Consider the following 16,910-nt stretch of genomic DNA (forward strand, 5'->3'; position numbering starts at 1 on the left):
AGTCGGCCTGTTTAAGGCTCTGATATCTATTCTGTATGACTTAAAGCAGTTATGACATGGTCTGATTTTCTCACCCAATAAAGGAATATTTAATGTATCAGTCTACTCTTCATTCTATCAGAAACAGTTTTCACAGCTCGTACATTTTCCTTTTTACATATATATGTAAGCATTGAGTCAAATGTAATAATGCCAACATATTAAACGAACAATATTTGTCTCTTATGCATAATACATCTATATATACACTGTTAAAGATACTTGTCTTTGAGTGAAGATTTAAGGTGATAGGAAATATAAATAACTACAACTTGAATCTTTGACCCAGAGTTCAAGCTCACTGCTGTAATATATATATATATATATATCTCTATCTATCTATCTATCTATCTATCTATCTATCTATCTATCTATCTATCTATCTATCTATCTATCTATCTATCATAATAATCTGACAAAACTATAATATTAGTCATATTATATTTACATTACCACAGTGAGATAATTTTAGTCTCATGAACAACATTAGCTAATTGTTATTTACTAACTAATCTTAAAATGACTGTTCAGTACAGAAATGAAGCCCAACAATCATGTTTTACAGTCCCGTGGTCTCACCCTCAGATACTCAACTAATCAAAGTGATGTCATGACAAAAATGAATGATCAACAAAACATTCTTTCTCCTTCATTTCTGTCACACAAAGCTGTATGTAACGTTTCTCGCGGTTAATATCATGGTTGCTAGGCAACCTGAGCAGTACGACGAAGGCTAGACCGTTGTTGTGCCAAAAAGTGATTGTCTGCCAAAAACTGATTTCCAATGTTTCTGTGTATTTTTTATATGTAATATCTTTACGTATCTTCGTAAATACACTTCGGTGAACAGGGTTTACAAAGGGGTTATATAGAGAATTAAAAAATTATCCATTTTTCAAGTATCTTTACAACTCTGTGTTATTGTACTTACATTATAACCAATCCGGTCCTTTATCCCCACTTAAAATATTTTTACAGAACTATTGTAATATTTGCTGCCATTTCTGCTGTCCTCTTGGCCAACTTACTCTTACAAAAAACATTTTTAATGTTAACGAGATTTGTTTTAACTGCATAAATAAAGGTTATATAAACGTCACTGCCAAAAACTGATTGCGGCTTCTACCTTGTTACACGAATGTTGTTTGTGGCTCAAGATGACTTTATGTCATCCATAAGGGATGCATTTGACATATGTTTCACATATTATAGCCCAACAACTTACTTATAGCAGTTTAAATACGAGCAATCAGTTTTTGGCAAATACCGGAAATCAGTTTTTGGCAGACAATCACTTTTTGGCACAACACCGGGCGTTTATCAATATGCGTACTTGTGCGTACTTGCGTTCTCGTGTACTCGTGATACGTCATCAGTCGGAGACCAAGTACTGTTCCAATTCGAAGTACGCATCACGCCGAGAACGCGAAAAAGTCCCGGATGTGTTCTCGATCCGCCCATTTTATCGAGCATGCATCGATGTAGACTTGGGACAGCTATATATCCCAGAATGCATTTCGTCCAAAACTCAACAGCGGACTCCCGGCACATCGTCCCCCCCCCCCCGCTCGCGGACTTCTCACTACTCAGGTTAAAGAAACCCCAGCAGCTGTCTATAGTATTGAGTGTCCACTAGAATAGAAATAAAAGCGTTCTAACATCTCACCTGCTTGTTTTTATTAAGGTATGTACACGTATGTACATGTACACTATTTTTATTAATAGAGGTTTCACTACTGAGGTTAAAAATGATATATAAGTCACTTAGATCACTTCTAAATGTTAATGTTTGGTTTATTTCAGTGTTTTATTTGTTCCTGAGTAAATCGGTTTGGCTGTGATTAAAGTTAAGCTTCATAACATGTTACTCACAGTTAAATTAAGAGGGGACGGCAGTAAAAACTCCGGACCTGTGACATCATCACGTACGCAGGTGTTCCGACTGTACAAATCACGAGTCCGTGCTCGCGTACTTGAGAATTGAGAAACGGCCGACGAGTCCGTGCTCGCGTTCTCGGCAGGTACGTACTCCCGTGCGTTCTCGGCGGGTACGTACTCACCGAGAACGCGAGTACGTACTCGCGTACTTGGGCATTGATAAACGGCCACCGTCCCATTTCACAAGCCTCTCACTTCCGCACTTCTCGTACTTATAGTACGCACCGTACGTAGTACGCGTAGTGCGCGTACTTCAAGCGTGCAGACCCTGAATTGGGACACAGCCTGGATCCGCTCTCCCTGTCGCCTGGCCTGTGTCTCCCTGTGCGCGCTCCCGACGCAGGGGTAACAAACTCTGTTGGGGATACGGACCTTGGCACGAACAGTTGGTGAAACCTTCTACGGATCAGGTAAGAAATCCCGTGAACTGACAGCACATTACTGGCATAAGTCAGTAACTGAGTAGATGAATAGTGTTACATTTTCAGTACGTTTGGTGGACGCTTTTAGATTTGTTTTAAAAGGGTTAAGAAACTTCGGGTTAATGTACTTTGAACTCGCTTCCATATGACCCCATAGCTTTGTTCTGCTGTCACATTGAGCAAAGAAGCGTCTAAGTCCCATCTTCCAGGTTAGCTGGATTCCATGTCAACTACTTCAACCAGTCAAAAAACAAGCTCCAGAAGTTTGTAGTCGTAAATTGGTCACATCTGTGAACATTTTAGAGGCGGACTTTAAATGAAGTGCATTTAGCTGCAAGTTTCATCAACTTTAGACGACCGAACATCGTCACTGAGTTTGTTTGTTTTTTAAATTTAAAATTACAAATAATGAACACTGATTTGGCACTGAAGGCACTGATTTGGTTGGCTCCATAGTGCATTAAGTGGGGGAGGCTCCCTGGGAACTTTATATTGAGATATCCAATTCAATTCAGTTTTATTTATATAGCGCCAATTCACAACAGTTGCCTCTAGGCGCTTTATATTGTAAGATAAAGACACTACAATTATACGCTACACCGTACAATTACGAGTTTAATTAATGAAATGCATTTATTTTTTAACCACGTAATGTTTTATAATGTATTGTCACAGACATGCACTTCTATAAACTGGTAACTGTGACTGCAGATGGCCCGCCCCTCCCAGTGTTGGAGGTTTCTTCCTGTTAAAAGGGAGTTTTTTCTTCCCACTGCCACCAAGTATTTGCCCTTACTGTACAATATAAAGCGCCTTGGGGCAGCTCTTGTTGGAGCTATACTAAAAAATTGAATTGAACTGAATTGAATAGTTGTATGCTGAAATAAACAGCATTTACTTACCACCCTGCTGGAAACAAAATATTAATAATTAAAATGATGAATCTGCCGATGCAACATGTGGAACAAGACAGTGAATTATGTAAACAAAACTTATCACTCAACATGAAAACCAGTTAGCCTGGAACACCGGGAATTCTTTAAATAAGTTTAGTTTAGCTTAATTTAATGAGGGGACACAGACCTCTAGCATAAACCATTTTGAATCCATGTCACCTACTTTGGCTCAACTCAAAGTAATAAGCTTTAATAAGTTTAATAGGTTTAATCATGATTATTAATATCATGTTATTAAGTACAACCAAGCCTAACTTTACAGTAGTCTTTTTTTGCCCTCTGTTACTAGCAAAAGTTCATTTAGATGGCAGTTATAATTAGCACATTTAATTTAGCTGTTCTCCCATTTTGAACTGTATGAGGTGAAATGGGTTCATACTGGGTGTACACCTGCACAGGCCTTGTTTGCAATGACTGACCTCAAGAACACCAAACATACACAGGAAGAACACCAAAATTCAAACAAATGTTCTGGAAATGTGAAATTTTACACTATGATTAAAACACGTGATTAAGATATTTCACTTCAGTATGCATTTCTAAGTCAGTACAAACAAACCACTTAAAAGAGCTCAAATTAAACACTAACTTGAGTCTGCTAGAGGACGTTGGACCCTCAGGCCACCCTCATCAAGTCTGTTTCTGATTGTTTGCTCAGAGACAAAATGACCTCCAGCAGGCCACTGCTGGAGGTCATTTTGTAAGGATCTGGCAGTGCTCCTGCTCCTCCTTGCACAAAGGAGCAGATACCGGTCCTGCTAATGGGTTTAGAACAACAGTGTTGTCACGTGGCAGTAGCCAGCCAGTAACGAGTAAACATACGTTCCTTTGTCCTTCTAGTCATGTACCTGTACCTTCTGGGCCTGGTGGTTCTCTACTACCTGTACCGTTGGATCAGAGAGCTCCCCAGGGTCTCTGACAAAAACAGCAAGTATGTGTACATCACAGGCTGCGACAGCGGCTTTGGGAATCTTCTGGCCCGGCATCTCGACAAGCAGGGCTTTCGAGTGATTGCCTCGTGTTTCACTGAGAAAGGAGAAGAGGATCTGAAGAAGTCCTGCTCCAGCAACCTGATCACAACTCATCTGGATGTTAGTTCTCAGGAAAGCATTGACAAAGTTGCGGCGATGATCAAGGATACAGTTGGGGCACGTGGTAAGTTTTATTTGGTGGAAATATCTGCACTTCATTTAAATAGCTGTTACCCCAGAGTTTGAGTGCTGTTTATGTTTGTGACCTCTGACTTTCAATAGCACCATTAAGACCAAGTAAGTCTATAGGATGTTCTTTTTCTTTATGCCAACTGGCAAAAAATAAATAAATGGTTGAAAATTACAGAGGTCTCACTAGCTGTATATTTCCTGGTAGGACTGTGCCTTATCATGCCTTCTGCAATAATACCTGAAAACATTTTTAAGTGATATAAAAATGTAATAGCTTGATATCACTCTAATAGCAATGCCACATGTCAACTTTCCTTAGTATGTGCACCCGTGACGCAAGCCCAGGCATCTGTGTCAGCAACAATTTGAATACCTAAAAGAGAGCTGCTTCAACAACCTCCAATAAAGTACTTTGCAAAATATGCAAAAAAAAACCCTTTCTTGCTTGAAGGTGGAAGCAACAAATATGTTTCAGCACTTGAGGCAGAAACAGACTATACCAAGTACAACCAGGCTAGGAAGCAGGTATTTATGTGTGACCCAAATGTAAATAAAGGACTCCACTGAGCATCACTGAAACTCTGCTAGTTACACTCCATATGACAGGAAGCGCAAATGATGGATGATGTGGGTACATAGGACTAAACAACTAGTTAAAAAGCTTGTTCCAAGATCAAACATCCCAGTTAGAATTTTTTTAATTTAATTCCTAATTTTATTATGTGACAATATTGTGCAGACCTCTGAAGAGTTGCAAGGTTAGTTATTGTTAAAGATAAGCAGTTATTTTAGTCCTAAAATGTCAAGGGATAAAGTGTTAGCCATAAATCTGTTAATCTAGGCCTCATTTGAAGAATCTCAGTGAAGATTCAGAGATCATCACAGCACAGAAACATCTTTAGGGAGGGTTACAAACGATCTTCTCTTGGCCTCTGGCAGCAGATTCATCTCTGTGCTTGTCCCGTTAGGCCTGTTAACCATAATATTTTATTACAGTGATTAAAACATGCTGTATGTATTAAAGGTATTGTGCTACAGTATCTATCATGAAGCAAGATAAGCACACCAATTAGTTAAACTGCAGGAATATCTTAAAGGCATAAAGACCTGGATGACATCTAATTTTATGGCATTACCTTGACCTCCAGTAACACTGTGAGGAACCTTGGAGTCATTTTTGACCACGATATGTCCTTCAACGCACATATTAAACAAATATGTAAGACTGCTTTCTTCCATTTGTGCAACATCTCTAAAATTAGAAATATCCTGTCTCAGAGTGACACTGAAAAACTAGTTCATGCATTTATTACTTCTAGGCTGGACTACTGTAATTCAATATTATCAGGATGTACTAAAAACTCCCTGAAAAGCCTTCAGTTAATCCAAAATGCTGCAGCAAGAGTCCTGATGGGGACTAGAAAGAGAGAGCAGATTTCTCCTATATTGGCGTCTCTTCATTGGCTCCCTGTTAAATTCAGAACGATTTTAAAATCCTGCTGCTCAGATACAAGATCTCATTTAATGTTTTTTCTCCAGTTTCATGACTATTTACATTGTAGCTTCTCACTGAAGGCATCAAAACTCTGAATGAACACATATGGAATTATGTAGTAAAGACAAAAGTGTGAAATAACTCAAAACATGTTTTCGTTTTTTGATTCTTCAAAATATCCACCCTTTGCTTTGATTACTCCTTTGCACACTCTTGGCATTCTCTCGATGAGCTTCATGAGGTCGTCACCTGAAATGGTTTTCCAGCATTCCTGAAGGAGTTCCTAGAGATGCTGAGCACTCATTGGCCCTTTTGTCTTCACTCTGCAGTCCATCTCATTCCACAGGATGCTGTGGTAGTCATGCTGATTCAATGTGCTTTCAATTTTGAATAAATCCCCAACGGTGTCACCAGTAAAGCACCCCCACACCATCACACCTCCTCCTCCGTGCTTCACAGTGAGAACTATGCATGTAGAGACCTTTTCTTTTCTTGCACAAAGACCAAAGGAACCAAAGATCTCAAATTTGGATTCACCAGACCAAAGCACAGATTTCCACGGGTCTACTGTCCACTCCTTGTGTTTCTTGGCCAAAACAAATCTCTTCTGCTTGTTGCTTTTTCTTAGTCGTGGTTTCTTAGCAGCTATTTGACCATAAAGGCCTGATTTGCACAGTCTCCTCTGAACAGTTGATGTAGAGATGTGTCTGCTACTGGAACTCTGTGTGGCATTTATTTGGGCTCTAATCTGAGGTGCTGTTAACTTGTGATTTCTGAGGCTGGTGACTCGGATGAATTTATCCTCAGCAGCAGAGGTGACTCTTGGTCTCCCTTTCCTTTCCTCATATAAGCCAGTTTCGCTGTAACCCTTGATGTTTTTTGCGACTGCATTTGGGGACACATTCAAAGTTTTTGCAATTTTCTGACTGACCTTCGGTCCTTAAAGTAATGATGCACTTTCATTTCTCGTTAATTAGCTGATTAGTTCTTGCCATAAAATGAATTTTAACGGTTGTCAAATAGGGCTGTCAGCAGTGTACCAACCTGACCAACACAACTGATGGTCCCAACCCCATTAAGAAAGCAAGAAATTCCACAAATGAACCCTGACAAGGCACACCTGTGACGTGAAAACCATTTCAGGTGACCACATCATGAAGCTCACTGAGAAAAGGCCAACGGTTTACCGAAAGTAGCAAAGAGTGGCTACTTTCAGGGATCTGCAATATAAGACATATTTAGGCAAGGCAAGGCAAGTTTATTTATATAGCACAATTCAACAACAAGGTGATTCAAAGTGCTTTACAGAGACATTAAAAACAAAAACAAATAAAAAGCATGATTTAAATTTGATTAAAACAAGCAAACAAACAAACAAACAAAACAGTATATAAAATCAAATATCAAAACAGTAGATAAAATCAGAACAGTAGATAAAATCAGTAGTTAAAAAGTAGGTTTTGAAATTTAATTTAGAGTTATTTATCAATTTAGAAATTTAGAGTTATTTATCAATTTTCTCTTTGCCACATTATTCCATATATCTTGCTTCATATATTTGATGTCTTCAATATGTATCTACAATGAGAAATGGGGAAGGGATGGTAACAGGGCGCTGTGGGAATGCTACTATGAACTCCAGAGGATGTGGAAGGTGAAGGTAACAACGGTCCCAGTGGTAATCGGAGCACTTGGTGCAGTGACTCCCAAGCTAGGTGAGTGGCTCCAGGAGGTCCCAGGAATAAAATCCGAGACCTCTGTCCAGAAGAGCACAGTCCTAAGATACTGCGCAGGACTCTCTGTGGTCCCTTTGGGGTTCAAATGTCCAAAGAAAAACATTTAAAGACCTCCAGAAAGCCTGCAGAACTATTGCTCAACTATTAAAAAGAATGTCTGGCTCCTTGGAAGCATAATATGGTCATCCCAGGCAGCCAGTCAGAAGAAAGCTAATGATAGGAGGGTCTTATAGGAGGAGGAGACCGAGTTTGCTTTTACAGACACACAGATAAGAACCATCATGAGATAAGCAGAGTTTATTGTGTGAATTCCGTGAGGCATTCACACTATTGAGTTCCTGTTTCTCTTTAAACTTTATTCTTCAAGTTGCTCCCCCGTTTTTCGGCACTTAACTACTTCCTCAGTTTTCAGCCGATTTTCTCCGTTCAAACTCTAAACTGTTCTGCTCTTTCTGCTAATTCCAGCTATGACTTTTGGTGTTTATTACTATTATACTTTTTAAAATATTACACTTTTTTCCTTTAATTTGTCCCATTGAAATGAATGGAAAACTTCCACAATTCTGCTAAAACTTGCTTGTTTTTGAAACGTAACTACTTCCTCATACTTTCACCCAGAAACTCCATTCAAACTTTAAAATGTTCTCAGATTATTGGGCTATTCCTGTGTGATTCAGCTTTTTCAGATCTTCTACCGTTTTAATTTTATACCTCTTTAAGTTTTCAGTTCCAAAATTGTGATTTTTCAGAAAATACATGCGTTGCTATGGTTGCTATGCAATTAACTCAGAGTGTGTGCTGGTCTGTTCTGAAGTTTCTCTTCATGTCCGAACAACTTCTTGCTACTCGCTCAATTTTCACTCAACCCCCACAAATTATACATCAAAACGTAGGTATTGTTGCTGGCTTTCAGACAATGTCACTATCTTTATTGTGAGATTTACCGTTTTTTCGCAATTTGCCTCGAAGTGACACAAGGTCTGTTAACTCCCCATTCAAAGTCTATGGGGAGGTTTTGAAATTCAGAGCTGAAATTCTGTAACGGGAGGCATTTTCAAATCGCCATATCTCCTTAATAAAGCAAAGTTAGGACATGAGGCTTGTGCCAATATATCTTCAGACACTGCTGACACTCACAGTGGAAGCAGTTTTTACAATTATCTTATCGTTGAGCAATGAATTACGTTTGTTTGAGGGGTGGAAATCTGTCCTCCTCTCAGTTTTCAAACTCCGAAAATGAAGCCGTTTCTTCTCTCGTCATATCTCCGCGATGGAGGTACAAAGAGCAATGAAAATAGCAGTCAAAGTACACCAAAGTCCGTTGATTCACCCAGTACAAGAATTATGCCACTAGCCCTCCTAGTTTTTGAGTTACACGACGTTTTGTAACTCCAAAAAACAGCGTTTTTCGCCTCTCACCGCGATCTAATTCTGACTCCTCAATTCTCTGTGTTTTAGACGCCCGCCCCCTTTCCAGGTGGCGCAATCAGTAATGACACGGCTCTGCAGCTCAAAGGTCGTGGGTTCAATCCCACCTTAGTCCACATGTTTTTTTTCACTACAAATGAGTAGTGCAAAAACATACTATGTCTGCAACATCACAGTATATCTGTTATGTTATAGTATTACTACTAAGTCACAGTATTTCTGCCAATTCGTAGTATTCATACTAAATCATACTACTCGTGCCAAATCATAGTATTCAAATCAAAATATAGTATTTGTACCAAAGCACTGTATTTGTACGAAGTATAGTATTTCTGCCAAATCATAGAATTACTGCAATTTCATAGTAATTTTGAGGAATCCCTTTTGTTATAGTATTACTTCTAAGTCATAGTATTTCTGCTTTGTCATAGTATTTGTACTGAAACATAGTATTTCTGCCAAATCATAGTATTACTGCTATTTCATAGTATTTGAATGAAATTACAGTGTTTCTGCAAAAACATTGGTTGGTATTGGTTTTTGTTACCTTTAGCGTATGTGCTAGTTAGCGATAGCTATGGCAGCCCAGTTATTTTATTGTTTTGGGCTTGTTCCTGCTTTGTTTGTTCCCCCTGCAAATTTATGTGAATTTGTACACTCTAATATCGCTGTATTACGTAATGGCTAAGTAGGAGGCTGACTGTTACTAAGTGCATCAGTGTACATAGGTCATCTCTTGTGTTGGAGTGCCCTCTTGTGGCGCCTTTTGGGTAGTGCCTTAGTAAACGTGAACACTGCAAAGAAGTGGTATCAGACTGGTTTGTAGTGGAGGAATTTGTTGCCAGTTTCTTTCATCTTTAATCCGTATTCATGTTGTAATGTAGTAACTTTTGTGGCACAAATACCACAATATGGCAGAAATACTATGTTTTGCCACAAATACTTTGATTTGGTATACTTTAGCTTCTTCACCCCTTTTCAGCAAAATTGTCATTTTTTTTCACCCCATTTTAGCAGTTTTTCTAATATGGACCTCAGATTCTTCTTAACGCTCCATGGCAGAAATACAGACAAGTACACAGCCTGATGAAGCAGACAGAGGCAGTACCTCTGATTGGTGAATTTGAGCAGAACCAGGTTGTTCTGCCTCTTTTCAGCAGAAATTCTGCTCATTCACCTCTTTTCAGCGCAACGTTCTGCTTCTTTCCCTCTTTTTGCAGAAATTCTGCTGATTTACTACTTTTCTGCAAAATTTTCAGCCTTTTCACCTCTTATCAGCACAATTCTCAGCAGCTTCTGCTGATTTCAGCAGAAATGTCAGTCTGTCCACCTCTTCTTTGTGAGAATAAGTTTGGGTTAGTGAGATGAATAGCTGCCTTGATCCTGGCCAGGCCAGGTTCGAATCCAGCTCAGGGCGACATTTTTTTTTTCCACCACCATACAACTTTTTGCAACTTTTCATCTTTTTCAGCTTTTCAGCAGACAGCTTCAGCGTTAAGGCATCCACACAGCATTTTCGCAGGAAATGCAAATTTTTCTAGTTCTTTCTTATACTTTATTATTCTGGTTGTTTCCGTACGTTTTTTGGCGCTTAACTACTCCCTCAGTTTTTGTGCTATTTTCACCGTTCAAATCTTAAAAAATTCTGCTCTTTCCTGCTATGACTTTTGGTGCTCATAACTTCTATACTTTTTGAGATATTGAATATTTTTTGCAATATTTTTTGCCCATTTCTGCCATATTATCAGTGGCGTCACTAGTTTTCCTTGCCGGTTTGAGCTGTGTTTTAGCCCAGTGAGATGAGCAGCCGTTCTCAGACTGGGAGGCCCGGGTTCAAATCCCGCTTATGGCAACATTTCTTCAGTTAACAGTTAAACTTTTTTTTTAACTCTTTTCAACAGAAATTTCAGCTTTTTCACCCCTTTTCAGCAAAATTTTCAGTTTTTTTTACCACTTTTCAGCACAAATCCCAGCTTTTTCAGCTATTTTCAGCAATAATATATTTTCAGCAGAATTCTGAAGAGTTCTGCAGAACTCTTTTCAACAGAAATTCTGCTGATTGAACTCTTTTCAGCAGAATTTTCACCTCTTTTCAGCCCAAATTCTGCTTATTCACCTCTTCTGCAAAATTTTCAGCCTTTTCACCTCTTATTAGCACAAATCTCAGCTGTTTTCAGAAAAAACTCTTTTGAGCAGAAATTCTGCTGATTCATCTCTTTTCAGCGCAACTTTCTGCTTCTTTCCCTCTTTTCAGTAGAAATTCTGCTGATTCACCTCTTTTCTGCAAAATTTTCAGCCTTTTCTCCTCTTATCAGCACAATTCTCAGCAGCTTCTGCTCATTTCAGCAGAATTGTCCGTCTCTCCACCTCTTCTTTGTGAGAATGAGTTTGACCCATTGAGAGTGACTTTGGCTCAGTGAGATGAGTAGCCGCCTTGAGACTAGGAGGGCCAGATTCGAGTCCTGCTCAGGGCAACATTTTTTTTTTCACCACTTTTCAGCAAAAATTTCTCTGTCTTTACCCCTTTCAGTAGAATTTTTGGCTTTTCACCACCTTTCAGCAAAAAAATTCTGCTTCTTCACCTGTTTTCAGCAGAATTTTCAGTTTCTTCACCGCCATATAACTTTTTGCAAGTTTTCAACTTTTTCAGCTTTTTCAGCAGGCAACTTCAGCGTTAAGGCATCCACACAGCATTTTCGCAGGAAATGCAAATTTTTCTAGTTATTATTCTAGTTGCCAATTTCTTTGCCGCTTAACTACTCCCTCAGTTTTCATCCAATTTTCACCATTCGAACTTTAAACTGTTCTGCTCTTTCTGCTAATCCCTGCTATGTCTTTTGGTGCTCATAGCTCTTATACTTTTTGAGATATTCAGCTTTTTTGAGGGCGATCGTGGCTCAAGACTTGGGTGTTCGTCCTGTAATCAGAAGGTTGCTGGTTCAAGCCCTGGCTCGGACAGTCTCGGTCATTGTGTCCTTGGGCAAGACACTTCACCTACCGCCTACTGGTGTTGGCCAGAGGGGCCGATGATGCGATATGGCAGCCTCGCCTCTGTCAATCTTCACCGGGGCAGCTGTGGCTACAACTGTAGCTTACCTTCACTGGTGTGTGAATGAATAGTGGTATTGTAAAGCGCTTTGAGGGGTCCCGAAAAGCGCTATATAAATGCAATCCATTATTATTATTTTTTTTGCAATTTTTTTGGCCCATTGAAATCAATGGACCACATTGCAAGTGTGATCAATTCAATTCAATTCAATTCAATTTTATTTATATAGCGCCAAATCACAACAAAAGTCGCCTCAAGGCGCTTTATATTGTACAATAGATCGCACAATAATAAATACAGAGAAAACCCCAACAATCATATCATATGACCCCTATGAGCAAGCACTTTGGCGACAGTGGGAAGGAAAAACTCCCTTTAACAGGAAGAAACCTCCGGCAGAACCAGGCTCAGGGAGGGCGGGGCCATCTGCTGCGACCGGTTGGGGTGAAGAAGGAAAACAGGATGAAAGACATGCTGTGGAAGAGAGACAGAAATTAATAACAGATATGATTCGATGCAGAGAGGTCTATTAACACATAGTGAGTGGCTGGAAAGGAAAAACTCAATGCATCATGGGAATCCCGGCAGCCTCACGTCTATTGCAGCATAACTAAGGGAGGATTCAGGGTCACCTGGTCCAGCCCTAACTATATGCTTTAGCAAAAGGAAAGTTTTAAGCCTAATCTTGAAAGTAGAGATAGTGTCTGTCTCCCGAATCCAAACTGGAAGCTGGTTCCACAGAAGAGGGGCCTGAAAACTGAAGGCTCTCCTCCCATTCTACTTTTAAATACTCTAGGAACAACAAGTAGGCCTGCAGAGCGAGAGCGAAGTGCTCTATTAGGGTGATATGGTACCACAAGGTCATTAAGATAAGATGGGGCCTGATTATTTAAGACCTTGTATGTGAGGAGCAGGATTTTGAATTCAATTCTGGATTTAACAGGAAGCCAATGAAGGAAGCCAAAACAGGAGAAATATGTTCTCTCTCCTAGTCCCTGTCAGTACCCTTGCTGCAGCATTTTGGATTAGCTGAAGACTTTTCAGGGAGTTTTAGGACATCCTGATAATAAAGAATTACAGTAGTCCAGCCTGGAAGTAATGAAGGCATGAACTAGTTTTTCAGCATCACTCTGAGACAGGATATTTCTAATTTTAGAGATGTTGCGCAAATGGAAGAAAGCAGTCTTACATATTTGTTTAATATGTGCGTTAAAGGACATGTCCTGGTCAAAAATGACTCCAAGGTTCCTCACAGTGTTACTGGAGGCCAAGGTAATGCCATCCAGAGTAAGAATCTGGTTAGATACCATATTTCTAAGGTTTTCAGGGCCGAGTACAATAACCTCAGTTTTATCTGAATTAAGAAGCAGAAAGTTAGCGGCCATCCAGGTCTTTATGTCTTTAAGACATTCCTGCAGTTTAACTAATTGGTGTGTGTTACCTGGCTTTATGGATAGATAGAGCTGCGTGTCATCTGCATAGCAGTGAAAATTTATGCTATGTCTTCTAATGATGCTGCCTAAAGGAAGCCTGTGGAATTCCATAATTGACCTTAGTGGGTGAAGAGGACTCTCCATTTACATGCACAAACTGGAGTCTATTAGATAGATATGATACAAACCACTGCAGTGCAGTACCTTTAATACCTACAGCATGTTCTAATCGCTCTAATAGGATATTATGGTCGACAGTATCGAACGCAGCACTGAGGTCTAGCAGGACAAGCACAGAGATGAGTCCACTGTCAGAGGCCATAAGAAGATCATTTGTAACCTTCACTAAAGCTGTTTCTGTGCTGTGATGAGCTCTGAAACCTGACTGAAACTCTTCAAATAAGCCATTCCTCTGCAGATGATCTGTTAGCTGTTTGACAACTACTCTTTCAAGGATTTTTGATATGAAAGGAAGGTTGGAGATTGGCCTATAATTAGCTAAGACAGCTGGGTCTAGAGATGGCTTTTTAAGTAAAGGTTTAACTACAGCCAGTTTGAAGGCCTGTGGTACATAGCCGATTATTATGATCACTGATTTTGCCCGCCGGAGTGAGCTGTGTTTTAGCTCAGTGAGATGAGCAGCCGTCCTCAGAGCAGGAGGGCCGGGTTCACATCCCGCTTATGGCAACAGTTAACAGTTCAACTGTTTTAACTCTTTTCAGCACAATTTTCAGCCTCGTCTGCTCTTTTCAGCACAATGTTCAACTTTTTCACCTCTTTTTACCACAAATTTCAGCCTCTTCTGCTCTTTTCAGCACAATTATCAGACTTTTCACCTCTTTTCAGCACAATTTTCAGGTTCTTAATCTCTTTTTTGCTGAACATTTAGCTTCTTCACCTCTTTTCAGCACAATTTAGCTTCTTCTACACAGTGCCCATTTTTTCTCTCATCATATCCTTGTTTGAGACCAGAACTGCTTTGGTGCAGTGGGATAAACAGCCGCCGTGAGATCCGGTGGCAAAGGTTTGAATCCTACATGTGACATTTGCTGTACATCTTCCCTCCTTGCACTCTCCCTGCTTTCTTCACACTCTTCAGTGTAGTCTTTCAAATAAAGCAGTTTTCAGCAAACAGTTCAGCTTCTACACAGTGTTTTCAGCAGATAGTTCTCCTTCTTCTGCTGTTTTCAGATTCCACTACACGGCATTCACACTGCATTTTCGCAGGAAATGCAATTTTTTCTAGTTCTAAACTGTGTCATGCAACCCGACTCTACTAGAGTTTAGGAATAAAAATATGGACCTGGACTTGAGCAGAATTTGTCCCTTGGGGAAAAATAAAGTCTCTCTGATTCTGAATAATTTCGCTTTGAGTTTAAATTAAATTTAAATATTGATCAACTACTGTTGCTAGTGCACATAAAACATTACTGGTCAAGAACAGATGAATTTCAGTAGACTGGATGTGCTCTTTTTCATTATTTTAGGTCTGTGGGCTGTAGTGAACAATGCCGGCGTCTCCACTCCCAGTGCCCCATGTGACTGGCTGACCCTCAATGACTACAAACCCATGCTGGATGTGAACCTGAATGGGGTGATTGGTGTGACCCTAAGCGTCCTACCGCTCATAAAAAAGGCAAGGGGAAGGGTGGTGAACGTCGCCAGTGTGTTTGGAAGGATCAGTCCTGTTGGGGGCCCATATACTGTCTCAAAGTATGGTGTTGAAGCATTCAATGACAGCCTCAGGTAAGGAGAACTCATAAAATACTGGTATGATAATACAAAGATTTCCTGGGTTGATGAAGTGTCCTTCTTAGGTTAAATATGGCACCTTTTGGTGTGAAAGTCCTCTGCATTGAGCCAGGCTTCTTCAAGACAAATGTGACCAACAGTGCTATCCTGAGCAAAAACATTAAAATGATCTGGGACAAACTTCCACAGGAGATCCGAGATGATTATGGAACGGCATACCTACAGAAGGGTATGTGTGGATCACTACTTCTTCCATTATTTTTGTCCTCAACTGATTATTTGTTCTTGTTTCATTTATTTGCCCCTTTTAGCGTTAACAACCTTAACTGACAAAGTTGCCAAGATGAGTGATGCAGACTTGATGAAGGTGGTCAGCTGCATGGAACATGCTGTGGCTGCTGTTCGGCCTCGCACTCGCTACTCCCCGGGCTGGGACGCCAAGTTCTTCTGGCTCCCACTATCCTACATGCCAACCTGCGTCAGTGATTACATCCTGAAGCTGGAAGCCATTCCCATCGCCAAGCAGATAGAATAACTTTGTATGTAATAAAGGCATTCTCTCTGTATGTACATCTCATGCATCAGTAAATTAAACTGATTTCAGAAGGGCTTTGTCTTTCAATCTGTTCTCATTACTTGTCATATTACTTTCTCAAAAAGGAACCTTTGTACCTTTTTCACAAAGGCATTTTCAAGGCCATCTTATCTACAGATAGATAGGTCTTTTCATCTGTTCAGACTAGTGTCCATGACATTAATGATAGGCATGTGGGAAAGGTTAAGAAAGACCAATAAAAAAACCGAGTCCAGTTCACACTTGGTTTCAAAGTACACGGCGAGCAGGAGCGTGTTGTTGCTACACTTCAAATAGTAGAAATTCCCCTTTAAATGGATCCCTTCTTTTGCAGTACCAAAACAGGACTGCAATGTCAACTGCAGGGTTTTAACTTCTTAAGTTAAAAAGCAAAATGTTTATAGTTATTGGTAGAGTTAGCTGCACAGATAAAAAAAAATAGAACTGTATGTCCAAAAGACATGGAAAAGGTCAAATCTTGTTTTTTAGGATGCAGTGCTAATCTTACCTTGGAGGGAGTCACTGACCCAGTGGACACGAGGTTGCAAGGTTCATTCCGTTTCATGACTCCTATCTAGACGAGGAGTCAAACTGTTTAAATTCATAGTATTTTTGTCACCAGTGGCACTAACATTCTTTCCTATATGAAACCTTAAGACAATAAGCTTTTATATTCTGTCATTGCTCCTGTAGGCAGTAATGCCATTAGTGTTTTCTAATAAAACCAGATTTAGAGCCAAAACTCTGTATTTAGGCAGTACTTTCACACTTTGTTTATTCCTATAGTCCTTGCTATCTTTCAGAGATATATATATATATAGGGAGGGAGAGAGAGAGAGAGAGAGAGAGAGGGAGATCTCTCTCTATATATGTCATTAACATCTCCTGGCTTCTGACAGCAGTTTGAGATCTAGAGTGGTTATTT

The 16,910-nt window shown here is 39.8% G+C and overlaps 1 protein-coding gene across 1 annotated transcript; it reads left to right on the forward strand.

The window, feature by feature from the left end:
- Positions 1–2,159: 2,159 nt before the first annotated feature.
- Positions 2,160–16,021, forward strand: LOC116321019 (retinol dehydrogenase 16-like). The gene is made up of 5 exons (XM_031740764.2): positions 2,160–2,387; positions 4,196–4,510; positions 15,147–15,405; positions 15,477–15,640; positions 15,723–16,021. Exons 2-5 carry the CDS (start codon positions 4,198–4,200, stop codon positions 15,944–15,946), a joined length of 960 nt encoding a protein of 319 aa, XP_031596624.1. The 5' UTR covers positions 2,160–2,387; positions 4,196–4,197; the 3' UTR covers positions 15,947–16,021.
- The last annotated feature ends 889 nt before the right edge of the window (positions 16,022–16,910 follow it).

This window comes from Oreochromis aureus, linkage group 23 (genome assembly GCF_013358895.1).
Source record: "Oreochromis aureus strain Israel breed Guangdong linkage group 23, ZZ_aureus, whole genome shotgun sequence".
In the NCBI taxonomy this organism is placed as follows: Eukaryota; Metazoa; Chordata; class Actinopteri; order Cichliformes; family Cichlidae; genus Oreochromis; species Oreochromis aureus.